Below are 14,307 nucleotides of genomic sequence, written 5' to 3'. Positions count from 1 at the left end.
CAAGGTGACTTCTTTATCAGGCTGGTATAAAGTGATGCTTATGATTTATTAATAGATACTAGAATACATTCAGTGTGCATAGCCAACATGAGACAACATCAAGGACACACCTTGTTCTCTTGCATGTTTTGCCAAAGGCAGGCCTTAACCAAAGTTGCACCCGATTTTTGGAGGCCTAAGAAAGTTGACCAACTGCACAGCTGCCAAAAGGTTAAGCTGCCTGTGGCTCTTTGGCTTTGGCAGAGCTGATCCAGAAACCCCTCCCTGCAGGCAGTGGTGCTTTCTGATTGTTCAGTCACCTGCTATATAAGGCCTTTCACACACATGCTCTTATCCTGTACTGGGATCCACCTTCGGGAGAGCAGTCTCCAGGCCAGACTCTGAAGGTGAGGGGCTGAAGCCAAGCTGTGGTGGGGGCGCCAGCTTTAAAAAGCTCAAACCAAGAGAAGGCCAATGTGGGATGGCTGGAGTTCAGGGCATTATCATGGCCCTTGCTCCTTTAGCAGTGCTCAGGGGAAGGAAGTCTGGAGGGGAGAGCTCTGTGCCTGGGGTTTGCTCTCTGTTTTAGCTGTCCTTTTCATAGCTGCTCTGAACTTGCTTATGTATAACATGAAAGGAGTTGTAATAGGATGCACTCAGAAAATATCCAATGATAGATGAGTGGGAAGGAATTTTCAAAGGGGTTTTTCAGATGCTACTTGTTCTTATTTTGCAGATGAGGCCTCCTGCACCAACGGCCACCTCCCTGGTTTCTCTTTAGAGGTGGTGATCAGGGCCACTTCTAGGCTCTCTTTGCTGTGTGTCTCTAGGTCAGATCCTGATCTCTGTGGGCCTCCTTTATTTCCCTCTGAAGATGAGGCTAATAATCAGGGGTATAACACAAGAAGAAGTGGTTGATATATCTGACATGGCTGCTGTGACCTCCTTACCCTCATCTCTTTCTTTCCTTTTCCCTTCTCCATACTTACAAGGCTTGAGAGGCCCTTCCCAGGAGGCTCGACCTCTGAGCCTGTCTCTGTACTGGGGTTTCAGGCCTGGAGGGGTGATCAGGCGTGGGGGCATGTTGGGTGCAAGGTATGGAACATCTGCCACAAGTTCCAAACCAGATATACTTAATTTCTCTCCTTGGATTTCTGTACTATGTGGCCCTTACGTAATAGATATACCCCTCTACCTACCCTGATTGAACTAGTGTCTCTTCCTTTTTGCCAACCTCTAATAAGTCAACTAAGTGATCACAGTTGCAGTGGTATGTGTGTGTGGTTGTGGTGTGCTGAGATGAGAGGTGGGGGACTGACTGCAGCCTCAGGTGTCAGTTGTCTTGGTAAGTAGCAGCTATCATGAGCTGGAAGGATGCAGAATGAAGTCCCAGTTTTGGCCTCATGAGCTCGGTGAATTTGGGCAGCTTCCCTTATCTCTCCATTGGCAGGTTCCTCACCTGCTGAGTGGGACAGTAAGCCACACTATGCCCTGGGACTTTCTGTAATGAAGGGAATGTTCCAAAGTTGTGCTGGCCAATAAGTAGTAGCTAGCCAGGTGAGTCTTAGAAATAGAATGTTTTTTTCTTTCATTCCTTCAATGACTGCCACATGCAGTTTGTGGCTACCATTTATAGGATCAATGAACTAACAATTAGGAAGGACTCAGGGCAGAGACAGATACTTCTACTCCCTGCTGCTCTGATACATGGGCAAGTTGAAATCCTGGGAGCTCTGATTCGGGATCCTAATGAATACAGCAAACCTTAGCTATCAGATGACTGTCGACACAGAAAGATTTGGAGACTCATCAGTTGGAGGTGTGCTGGGGCCTCTGGTTCTGTCCTGCAGGTTGAGTGTGTCCAGGCCTGGGGCTCTGGGAGTCCCATCTGTTGGAGGCAGTGTGGGTCGTGGTTAGGTGCTTGGGCCAACCCCAGCTCTAATACCTCCTAGGAATGTGATCTTGACTTTGAGTGGTTTATTTGATCTCTCTGGGACTTGATTTCCCCTATGAAATGAGAGTGGTGCTAATAATAGCACCTGCTTGTTAGGGTGAAGGCAACACATGAATTAATGAACATAAAGTGCGTGGAAGAGAGTACGTGCTCAATAGGTGTGGTGATGACAACGACAGAGCTCCTAAGTGAATTATGTGAATGTGGTGAGATATTAGCTAGAGGACTACATTATACTTTATTCTTGGACCCCATCCCCAGTGGGGCTGGCAATCATCTGTCTGCCCATGTTGTATCTGAAGTGGCTGTGGTGTGGGGAATGTTCAGGCTGTGTTTTGTAGCTGTGTGTAGATGTGCAGGCATCCAGGATTGGGGGAAACTCAGACTGGCACAGATGAAAGGGCAGCATAGAAACTGCATCACAGTTCTGTGCTCCCAGCTGAGAATGCTGATTTTTTCTGTAACATGGGATGTTGTGCCCCAGCACCCTTGCCAGCCCCCAGACTGCCTTCTTTGTGTCTCTTCAGGCATAAGGCTCTGCACCACAGTCCTCTTCCTTGGGAGACACCAGGTCCTGCACCATGAAGGGCATCCTTGTTGCTGTTATCATCACAGCATTTGCTGTTGCAGCTGTAGGTGAGAGAAACCACTGACACCCTTTGGGAATGAAGACCTTTTCTGACACACTGTATCAAAGTCTTCTCACTCTTGGTATTCTGGGGTCCTGTCCCATGGCATTTCATGTCAGGGTGTGGTCAGTGGAAAATATGAGACCCCTCTGGGCACACTGCCCTCAGAGGAGCCTCTCTGTGCTATGGGTCTTCCCACTGGGAAATGGTGCACAGTGCGGAGAAAGTAATGGAGGTGGCTCCATCTCACAGCCTCAAGTTTGGGGGGTCCCAGAGGGAAGGGATGCCATCCCCACTATTCTTTGGAGGGTGTGGATGTGGTGCTTTGTCCAGAGTACAGTCTATAAGTGTCCCCTGAATGTTGACAGTGCTGCCCATCTTGTCTCACCAGAATCCCTAAGTTGCGTGCAGTGTAATTCAGTGACAAACCCTTGTGAAAACAGCAGCGTCTCTCAGTGTCCCGGCAATGCCAATGCCAGCTGTACCAGTTTGGTGGCCAGCTTTTCTCTAGGTGAGCCTGGGATGCCATAACCCCCATTTCTGGGTTTTGCACAGGGCAGGAGCTGGATAGGGTAGCCAGGGAGGAAGGGAAGGCTGAGAAAGGGCTGGGCTGTGCAAGGAGACAGATGGGGTTATGAAGACTCTTCTGGAAAAAGCAACATGCAGGAGTCAGGTGAGAATGTGGGGCAAGCTGACAAGCTCTCGTGACTTCTTGGAATTGCTGTTCCTGTCTAAAATCCCATTCTAGACCTATATTGGTGGATGTGAGAAGCAAGGGCAGCTCTTAGTTAAATTACAAAGCAGGCAGTTTGCTCTGGGTGCTTGCATTCTTCCATTTTTCTGGCTTCCTTTCCTCTCCTCACTGCTCCTTCCTTTTCGAGCTCCAACACGCTTGCACCCAGGGTGATTTGCTGCATGATTTTTACCTCTTTCCCACAGCACTTAGATTTCTTTTTAACGTTTTATAATGGACATTTTCAAATATGCACAGAAGCAAGAAGAATAAAATGAATTGCCATGTAACCACTATCCTGTGTCAACAATGATCATTTTGCTTTTTTTAATGGTATTTTATATTTTTTGAGATTTTATTTATTTATTTGAGAGAGAGAAAGAGAGCACAAGCTGGGAGGAGGGGAGGAGGGAGAAGGAGAGAGAGAATCAGACACTCTTCTCTGAGTGTCGAGCCCCATACAGGACTCTATCCCAGAATCTGGAGATCAGGATGTGAGCCAAAGTCTGATGCTTGACCAACTGAGCCACCCAGGCACTCCTGCAATGGTATGTATGTATGTATGTATTTATTTATTTATTTAAAATATTTTATTTATTTATTCATGAGAGACACAGAGAGAGAGAGAGAGAGGCAGAGACACAGGCAGAGGGAGAAGTAGGCTCCATACAGGGAGCCCAATGAGAGACTCGATCCCGGGACTCCAGGATCATGCCCTGGGCTGAAGGCAGGTGCTAAACTGCTGAGCCACCTAGGGATCCCCTGCAATGGTATTTTAAAGCAAATTTAGGTATCATGTAATTTCTCCTGAAAATACTTCATTATTCATCTTTAATAAGGACTTTTTTTTTTTTTTACATAACTACCGTACCACTGTATACCTAAGAAAATTAACTGTGATTCTTTAATTTCTTCTAATACCCAGGCCATCTTAGAAATATCCTAGTTGTTTCAGATGTTGTGTTATAGCCAATGTGTTAGATTTCAGATACAAACAAAACCCCACATAGCATTTTGCTGTTAGGTCTATTAAGTCAAATTTGTTTTATAATAGCTACCATCACTTTTTTTTTTGGTTCAATCCCATTGATTTGTTGGATAAATTGGGCCAATTGTCCTATAGCTAGCTATCCCATATTCTGGCTTTGGCTGATTATTTTCTTGTGGTGTCATTTCTTTGTTTCCATATTCCTGGTGTTTCCTTGTAAATTGGACCCATACTGCTCAATAGAGCTGTCTTCAATAACAGAAATGTTGGGGATCCCTGGGTGGCTCAGTGGTTCAGTGTCTGCCTTTGGCCCAGGGCATGATCCTGGAGTCCCGGGACCGAGTCTCACATTGGGCTCCCTGCATGGAGCCTGCTTCTCCCTCTGCCTGTGTCTCTGCCTCTCTCTCTCTCTCTCTCTCTCTCTCTCTCCATGTCTCTCATGAATAAATAAATAAAATCTTTTCAAAAAATGGAAATGTTTATATCAATGCCGTCCTGTACAGTAGCCACATGTAGCTATTGGCCACTTGAAATATAGTTATATGACTGAAGAGCTGAATTTTAAATAGCCACATATAGCTACTGGCTACCATATCAGATAGCTCTGATCTAGAAGCTTGACTGTATTCAGATTTAACATCCTATTGCACGTGGGACCATCTTCTGCTTGGCTGTTTTTAGAGATGCTAAGACTGATCAGTGGCTTTGGATGTTGGCCTGAACCACCATTTCCAAGCTCCCCATCAATCTTTGATCTGAAATTTAGCCTGCATCTCTGCTCATCTCCTGCTAAAAGAAGGAACTACCTCACGAGGAAGATTTTTCTGTTTGCAAGGAAACCCTCCTCAGTGTCTCTGAAATCACAGTGAACTGGGGGTGTGTTTTCTGCTGTTGCCTGAAGCAGTCACTATTCAGAGTCTCTACCCTTTCCCAAGCCTTACACCCAGGACTGACAGTCTTTGTTTGCCTTTTAATAGATCCAGACCACATATACCAGGATAAGGCCTGCTCTGTGGACAACTGCCTAAAAGAGAGAGACATGGTTGAAACCATCATTGTCCGTGTGTCCGATACAGAATACTTCCATTTTACAAGCCAGTGCTGCCAAGGAAAGAAGTGCAATGACACCAGTAATGCTCAGGGTGGGTGCTGGCAATGTGCCATCCTCCCTCTGGCCTTTCAGCTCTCTCCTTTCCTTTGCCACCTGTAGTCCTCACCTTCTGGTGAACATCTCAAGTCCAAGCACTTCACTGCATATCTGGGTAACATCAACAGCTGACTTACAGCAATTACTTGAAAAACAAATGGGAAAATCATCACTACTTTCATGCTTTCCTCTTTATCAGAACAGACAGAAATCATAGTACTCCATGTTGCATAAAATTAGAGGCTTATTAGTATTTCTCCAACTTTGTGGTTTCAGGCTCTCTTTTAAGACTCTAAATCTTAAAAATTATTGAGGACTAGAGAAATTTGATTTATGTGAATCATACTATCAATATTTACACTCAGAAATTTTAAAAATTCAAAGAATTTCTAAACAAATTTAAAATCTTTATTTATAGTTCACTAAGAAATCATAAACCCATTACATGTTAACAATAACATTTTTGCATAGAAATAACTATATCTTCCAAAGCAAAAAAATATTTTGTGAGAAGAGCGGCATTGTTACATATTTTCTCAAAGCCCTTTAGTTTCTGGCTTAATAGAAGACAACTGGATTCTCAAATTTGCTTGTGCATTTAGTCTGTTACAATCTCTTATGTCATGTGGTCTCTCAGAAACTCCATTGTACATTCATGAAAGAAAGAGTGTGAAAGAGGCAAGGAACATCTTAGTATTGTTATGAAAATGGTTTTGACCTTGTGGTCTCCCTGAATGGTTCTTTGGGATTCCCAGGAGTTCCTGGACCACAAATTGATATTGAAAATTGTTGGTTTATACCAAAGCTCTCTTTTTGAAGAGAAGAAACCATGGCCAAAAAGGCATCGTTCTAGAGTATAAGTCATTAGTAGCACAGCTGTATCTCAATATAATTTTGTATTAAATGTTAAATAAAGGGGCACGATCATTTATTCAGAGAAAGATTTAGTAATAATTACACATCTATTGGCCGATGTTCAGAATAGCTGGCTAATGTTGACATTGCTTGGTTTTCTTTTCTTTTTTTTTTTTTTAAAAGATTTTATTTATTTATTCATGAGAGACACACAGAGAGAGGCAGAGACATAGGCAGAGGGAGAAGCAGGCTCCCTGTGGGGACCCTGATGTGGGACTCGATCCCAGGACCTGGGATCACGACCTGAGCAAAGGCAGACGCTCAACCACTGAGGCACCCAGGTGCCCCAACATTGCTTGGTTTTAGATCAAAATCTTATGTTTCCCTTCTCAGCCCAACACACCCACTGACCACAGTCCTTGAAGACTGGATGGCTTGTAAGGGAAGGTCTGTGAGGTTGTGTGCTGTAACTATTTTGGTGGGATATGAGGTTAGGATGACTGCTGTCTTTATGCAATTGTCCCATTTTCAAGATCCCTCTGGCTAGCATCTTTGTTTGCTTGTCCCCTTCAGTACAAGGCAGTACCATGTTCTATATTACAACCTTGTTCTAAATTAATGGCTCTTATTCTATCCAGCTCCTCCACTAGAAGATTCATCCAGCAACATAGAATGTCCTGCATGTTATGGATCTAATGAAAGTTCCTGTAGTGTGAAATCCAGGAAATGTCATAAAGAAGAACAGTGTGTCGATCTAGTTGCGGAATTTAAGAATGGTTTGTCTTGGGGTTTCAATTCCCTTTTATGGGACTGGAGTTGAAAACATATTAAGCCTTGGGTAATAAGTTCTGAGTTAACAAAAGGAGGCTGGGGGAGGTTAAAAGAATAAGGTCAGAATGCTTTTGACATAATGAGGCTGTTAATGTAGCCCTGAGCTGCTTGCTATTTTGCCTCCTTAGTCCAGAACCATTCTTTCTGGGCTGTACATCTCTTGAACCCTGCTCTCTTCTGGCTCATAATCAAGCCAGACTCATTTAAGCTCATCATGCTATTCCTGACATTTACTTCTTTACCAGATTGCATTGCTCTGTGGGTGTGTGTGGGATTTGTCTTTTATTTCCTTTTATACCTACATTTTTTTCTATCTGTCACTGAGAGGGGCTGCCTTATGACAACTTGGGTCACCTGATTGAAGAGTCAAATTGGATTTTAACATCCAACCAATTGTTCTTTCCTACAGAAGTAATTTGATACTAACCATCAAATTAACCACTATAAATAGAAAACTGATACGTATATTATGCTTTAAATATTCAGGCAGATGTTACATCTGAATATTTAAAGAATAATACATTTATTAGCAAGGATAAGTTCGTTACTGTTAAAAAGCAACCTCTAAATCCTCAGGATCAATGTAACAGATATTTATTTCTTGCTCATATGGCAGTTCATTGCAGAGTCCTGGGGCCTGTTGTCCTTTTCATCTAGAGGATCTGGTCCCCAGCCACCCAGGACGTAGCAGCTCCCTGCTGTATTCTTTGTCTCTCATCAGCAGTTCGGGGAAGACAGGGAGTGGAGGGAGGCAGGAGGATTTCTATAGGCAAAGCCTGGAAGTGCATGCATCACTCTCTCTCACATTCTGTTGGCTGGGAAATGCAGTCTCATGGTGTCTAGTGTGGTCCAGCAAGAAAGGAAGAGACATGAAGCTAAAATGAACAGCCAGCCAGTCTCTGCCACAATATGGCTCAGCTTAATAACAGTTTAAGAGCACCAATACCCAGGTACAATTTGATTTCAACTTTTACTAATGGCAATTATAGTACTGGAAATCCATGCTTAACTGTAATTGCAGGCTGAGAAGTGAGGCCAAACATCACAAGTATCCTGAACCTCTTTTTATTTTTATTTTTATTTTATTTTATTTTTTTCTTTTTATTTAAAAAAAAATAAATTTTATTTTTTAGAACAGTTTTAGGTTCACAGTAAAACTGGGAGGAAGGTAAAGAGATTTCTCACATACCTCTGTCCCCACACACACAGCCTCCCCCACTGTCAACATTCCCCACCAAAATGGTACCTCATGAATCCATGAACCTACACTGATGCATTATTATCATCCAGAGTCCGAGGTTTACATTAGGGTTACTGTTTAGGTTGCATATTCTATGAGTTGTAACAAATGTATAATGAAGTATATCTACCATTATAGCATCACACAGAATAGCTTCACTGTCTTAAAAATCCTCTATGCACTATTAATCTGTAGCCTCTGGCAACCTCTGATCTTTGTTTTGTTTTGTTTCTGTTTTGTTTTGTTTTTTAACCTCTGATCTTTGTACTCTCCCCATAGTTTTGCTTTTATCAGAATATCATATATTTGGAATCATAAAAAGGTAGCCTTTTCACATTGACTTCTTTCACTTAGTTATATGCACTTAAAGTTTTTTTTAATTAAAAAAATCTCTAGGATGTCTACGCAGCTCTGATATTTAATTCTTAAGCTATGTCTGAGGTTAACAATAACATCTGAAACAATTTCTCTTTCTGCTCACTTTGTTCCCAGGTGTCTTCTGATGTCAAGGATGGAATTTTAAAAATATTCCTTTGATTTAATCTGAAGCCAGATAGATCAAAGCCATCATACATGTGGGGGTTTTTCCTTTATTTATTTTTGCCCAAGATCACTTTTTTTTCAATATTATAGACATGTGCCAAGCAACACATTTCTCTAGCTTACTGTAATTCAATCTCCAGCACTGCTATTTGCTATAAAAAAGGAATTAATTATTTTCTTCCAAGGGATGTAGAGATTTCTCTTTCCTTCTCAGAACAAGTTAATAGCCCTTCTGATAAGTAGCCACTTGTCCTCCACTTCCTTCCTGTGTAACTGCCTGTCCTTCAGACCTGTTTAAGTCATAGAGCAATTGGCACATAGTAGCAGCTCAATAAAGGTGGCTGCAGTCACAGCCACATTTTCTTTGCAAATCCTCTTGGCCTTTTCCTAGGACCTACACCTTTTAACAGAATTAAACATAATATAATTCAGATTTAGAATGAAGACCACCTCCAGCTATTTTTTTCCTCTATTCAGATAAAACTCAGGCAGAGAGAACTCAGGTCCAGAGAAGAGTGAGGATAGAAAACGGAATTCATAGTACAGGAGCCTGGGAGGAGTCCTTCTTGGATTGAGAGGAGAGGGCTCTCTGAGCCCATCTCCTGGGTTTTTAATCACCTGCCAGCCCCTCAGGGAAACACCAGAGACTTGGGTCCCAGGCCCATTTCTGGCCTTCATCTGTGAGCTCGGGCTTGCATCCACCTTCTGGAGCCTGTTTCTTTTGAGTTTAGATCGGGGAGAGTGTCTGGGTGCTGACCTCCATGGTACCTCTGCCATTACTGTGTGGTGTTCTTGATCCTGGGCTCCTTCCTCCAGGCTCCTGTTTTAGAACCAGACGTAAAACAGGTTGCTGAACCAGACCTAAAACAGGCCTAAGGAGGAAGGGCAAGAGTGTTGTGAAGTCCTTACTGTTCGCATTACATTCACAGAGACCAAGAAGCTCGTGCTGAAAGGCTGTTCCAAAATCAGGAACTCCACCTGTCAGTTCCTGTCTGCTGAGAACCAGACAATTGGAGGAATCATCTTCCGAAAGTTTAAGTGTGTAGACGGTTTCAGCGCCTCCTCAACTGCCATTCGTAATTACCCCCCAACCAACCCTCCTGTCAGCAACTCCAGCACCTCTTCAGCACCCAACTCCAATAAGCCCACCAGCCTGGACTCGGGCTCCAGAGTCTCCTTCACTCCTGCAGCCTTTGGCAGCCTCCTCCTGCTGAGGCTGCTGCTCTGAGACCCATCCTGCCCTCAACTGCCCCTCCCTCCCCCTATTTAACTGCTCAGTTAATTGCAGCCACAGCCCTCCTGGCAAAGCTCAGTGACAGCCACATTTTTCTCCATTATTAAAGGCTGGCCAAGTCTGTCCTGATAGGTTCCTTTGAGCTGCTGTCCATCACCACTTCCCAGTCCCTTGCATTTGAAATCTGTGCACCTTAGTGTGTGGCTCCCAGGACTCCCCTAAACTCTGCCCACCTTACTTCTGAGAAACATACCTTTTCACCTTGTTGGCATTTTCTGCCTACAGCCCTGCACTTCTGGGGACTAACACGCCCCCATTCTCACCCACATACTGAGGGCATGCCCAATTGTGCCTGTAAAGCCCTGTGTTGACCCTTCCGTGACTGTCCTGGCTCTGGTGACAGGTCCAACAGGGACATTATCCACAGGGCCCAAAGAAGGGTGCAGAGGGGTTGCTGAAGGCTGGCAGTCTCCCTTGCCTAACCTCTTGGGGAGAGACATAATGCTTTTGGTGCTCCCACTGACCAGATGTCTCATAGCCTTGTTCAGAATGAAATAGCTACGGAACCCTAGTCCCCATTCCCAGAGAACCTGCAATTGAAAGCAGAGCTTTTGACTCCATATCAGAGACCTGAGGAGCAAGAAAGCTATTCAATCCAACATGCACAGAAGTTCAGGTTTGGTAAATAAGGTGGGCCTTGAGCTGGACTTGCAAGAATGGAGTTTTCTGTAATAAAAAATTTTAAAGGTATAAACTAGTGTGTGTCTTTATTGTCCAGACTTGCTAACAATGCATCAAAAGAAAAGCCTCCAGAAAGGCATCTTGTGGTACCTCATCAACACATTCATTCTTTAAAAAAAAAAATCAATTAATTAACATCTAGTGTATAATTAGTTCAGAGGTAGAGTTTAGTGATTCATCAGTTGCATTCAACAGCCAGTGCTCATCACATCATGTGCCCTCCTTCACGCTCATCACCCAGTTACCCTATCCCCACCCCACACCTCCCTTCCAGCAACGCTGTTTGTTTCCCAGAGTTAAGAGTCTCTTATGGTTTGTCTTCCTCTCTGATTTTTTCCCCCATTCAGTTTCCCCTCCTCTTATGGTCCTCTGCACTATTTCTTATATTCCACATGTGAGTGAAACCATATGATAATCATCCTTCTCTGATTGACTGATTTCACTCAGCATAATATTTCAAGATAGTTTTAGACTTACCAAAAGTTGCAAAAATAGCACAGAGAATTCCAGAACCCCCTCATCCACTTTCCTCTTGTGTTTGCATCTTATATAACACACTACAATTACTGAAACCAGGAAATCAGCATTAACACAATACTATTAACTAATAGATCTTCACATTTCACCAATTTTTATTAATGTCCTTTTTCTGGTCCAGGAACCAATTCTTTGCATTTAATAGCTATGTCTCTTCAGACTCCTATGATCTGTGACAGTCCTGGGATTTTTCCTTTGTGTGATGTCTTCTCATCATAAGGTCAAGTTTGCACATTTTGGCAAGAATCCCACAGCATTATTGTGTTCTTCTCAGTGGGTCCTACAGGAGGTATATGATGTTTATGTGTTGTATTGCTGCTGGTGTTAACCTTGATTGCTTGGTTGAGGTGGAATCTGCTGAGCAGAGCCACAGCATAAGCACATGAGTAGGACTGGGGTTAGGTTTCCATTCTGGAAGGTTCTCCAAGACTGCAGGGTGCAGGTGAAAAGACAGCAGAATGATGGGACAAGGAGGGAGTTTAAATAGAGAGGTAGTGGAGACCTACCCAGGCAGCTACTCTGTTATCCTGCTGTAATCGAGAGAACGCCACACCCTAAATACACTTCTATTTGCACTGGCGCCTTCTGACTTCTCACCCAGAGAAGGGAAGAGAGCTAAGCACCACTTGTGCTCAAAGTCTACCTTACTTCCCCGCACTGTCCATGCTTAATTCCTCTGGTCCTCTGGGCTAGGCCTTGGACTTCTCCTGAGGTAAAGCCCTTTGCTGCTGGTCTAGGCTCCAGGATAAACTCCTATGTCTGAGAAGCTCCACAGAATTCTTTTTTTTTTTTATAATAAATTTATTTTTTATTGGTGTTCAATTTGCCAACATACAGAATAACATCCAGTGCTCATCCCCTCAAGTGCCCCCCTCAGTGCCCGTCACCCATTCACCCCCACCCCCCGCCCTCCTCCCCTTCCACCACCCCTAGTTCGTTTCCCAGAGTTAGGAGTCTCTATGTTGTCTCCCTTTCTGATATTTCCCACACATTTCTTCTCCCTTCCCTTATATTCCCTTTCACTATTATTGATATTCCCCAAATTAATGAGAACATATAATGTTTGTCCTTCTCCGATTGACTTACTTCACTCAGCATAATACCCTCCAGGTCTATCCACATCGAAGCAAATGGTGGGTATTTGTCGTTTCTAATGGCTGAGGAATATTCCATTGTATACATAGACCACATCTTCTTTATCCATCATCTTTCGATGGACACCGAGGCTCCTTCCACAGTTTGGCTATTGTGGACATTGCTGCTAGAAACATCGGGATGCAGGTGTCCCGGCATTTCATTGCATCTGAATCTTTGGGGTAAATCCCCAACAGTGCAATTGCTGGGTCGTAGGGCAGGTCTATTTTTAACTCTTTGAGGAACCTCCACACTTTTCCAGAGTGGCTGCACCAGTTCACATTCCCACCACAGTGTAAGAGGGTTCCCTTTTCTCTGCATCCTCTGCAACATTTGTGGTTTCCTGCCTTGTTAATTTTCCCCATTCTCACTGGTGTGAGGTGGTATCTCATTGTGGTTTTGATTTGTGTTTCCCTGATGGCCAGTGATGCAGAGCATTTTCTCATGTGCATGTTGGCCATGTCTATGTCTTCCTCTGTGAGATTTCTGTTCATGTCTTTTGCCCATTTCATGATTGGATTGTTGGTTTCTTTGGTGTTGAGTTTAAGAAGTTCTTTATAGATCTTGGAAACTAGCCCTTTATCTGATACGTCATTTGCAAATATCTTCTCCCATTCTGTAGGTTGTCTTTGAGTTTTGTTGACTGTATCCTTTGCTGTGCAAAAGCTTCTTATCTTGATGAAGTCCCAATAGTTCATTATTGCTTTTTTTTCTTTTGCCTTCGTGGATGTATCTTGCAAGAAGTTACTGTGGCCGAGTTCAAAAAGGGTGTTGCCTGTGTTCTCCTCTAGGATTTTGATGGAATCTTGTCTCACATTTAGATCTTTCATCCATTTTGAGTTTATCTTTGTGTATGGTGAAAGGGAGTGGTCTAGTTTCATTCTTCTGCATGTGGATGTCCAATTTTCCCAGCACCATTTATTGAAGAGACTGTCTTTCTTCCAGGCTCTACAGAATTCTACACTCACACTGTACAGCTGGACTGATCTCAAATCACTGCTTTGTCTTTCCATAGCACTTTAGCGTTTGTAAAACTTTGTTTTTGGCCAGGTTATTTTATTTAATTTATAATCAGCTTTATTCAGATATGATTTACATATAATAAAATGCATGCAAGCAGATGAATTTTGATAAACATGCCCTCTCCTCCAGTAAGGCCCCCTGAGCTCCCCTTATTATTCCTTATAATCCATCCTACTCCAACCTGAGGCATCCACCTGCATCTCCACTGTTCCCTTCAGGGGGTGACAGGCAGCTCTTCTGCTCACATTCTATTAAGCTGAGCATTTATTAACCACCTGGATGCAGGGCAATGACTCTGGGTTGAGGTGTCAACTATTCCCAACAACAAGTCTGCTCCTTGAAAGGGAGGTCAAGGGACCATTTCCATTAGACTCCAATCCCTTCCAACTACTCAGTGCCTTGGCTGGGAAGATGGAAGAAGGGTATGGGGTTCTCTTCTTTGTGGGCTGGATATAGCACTTCTTGGCTGAATTATGATCTGAACTAAATCTCCAAATACTTGATCTGAAATATGAACTGAACTAAAGCTAAACCCACTAATCACTGTAATTGTCATCAATGTTCATTTTTAACTGGAAGAATGAATATGCCCCAGTGGGATGTGAGAGGGATGCTGGTCTTGAGGTATTAAGGGTCGAAAGCACCTGAGTGTGATTGTAGACTGAGCACCAGACCAAGGAAGGTTGAGGAAAGGAAATCTCACACAGGATGGACAGTGGGATCAAGGCATGGTTGTTCT

The 14,307-nt window shown here is 43.4% G+C and overlaps 1 protein-coding gene across 2 annotated transcripts; it reads left to right on the top strand.

The window, feature by feature from the left end:
- The first annotated feature begins 243 nt into the window (after window positions 1–243).
- LYPD8 (LY6/PLAUR domain containing 8) lies at window positions 244–10,887 on the top strand. 2 transcript variants are annotated; one of them, XM_038559481.1, is made up of 7 exons: window positions 348–386; window positions 716–809; window positions 2,461–2,569; window positions 2,954–3,073; window positions 5,261–5,425; window positions 6,924–7,061; window positions 9,829–10,887. In XM_038559481.1, exons 3-7 carry the CDS (start codon window positions 2,515–2,517, stop codon window positions 10,125–10,127), a joined length of 777 nt encoding a protein of 258 aa, XP_038415409.1. In that variant the 5' UTR covers window positions 348–386; window positions 716–809; window positions 2,461–2,514; the 3' UTR covers window positions 10,128–10,887. The 2 variants fall into 2 exon arrangements, with proteins under 2 accessions (XP_038415408.1, XP_038415409.1); XM_038559480.1 differs by lacking the exon at window positions 716–809 and having other exon boundaries at window positions 244–386.
- Window positions 10,888–14,307: the final 3,420 nt, after the last annotated feature.

This window comes from Canis lupus, chromosome 16, assembly GCF_011100685.1.
Source record: "Canis lupus familiaris isolate Mischka breed German Shepherd chromosome 16, alternate assembly UU_Cfam_GSD_1.0, whole genome shotgun sequence".
Classification (NCBI taxonomy): Eukaryota; Metazoa; Chordata; class Mammalia; order Carnivora; family Canidae; genus Canis; species Canis lupus.
Note: the sequence above shows the minus strand (reverse complement) of the source record. Positions and strands in the feature narration are given on the sequence as shown.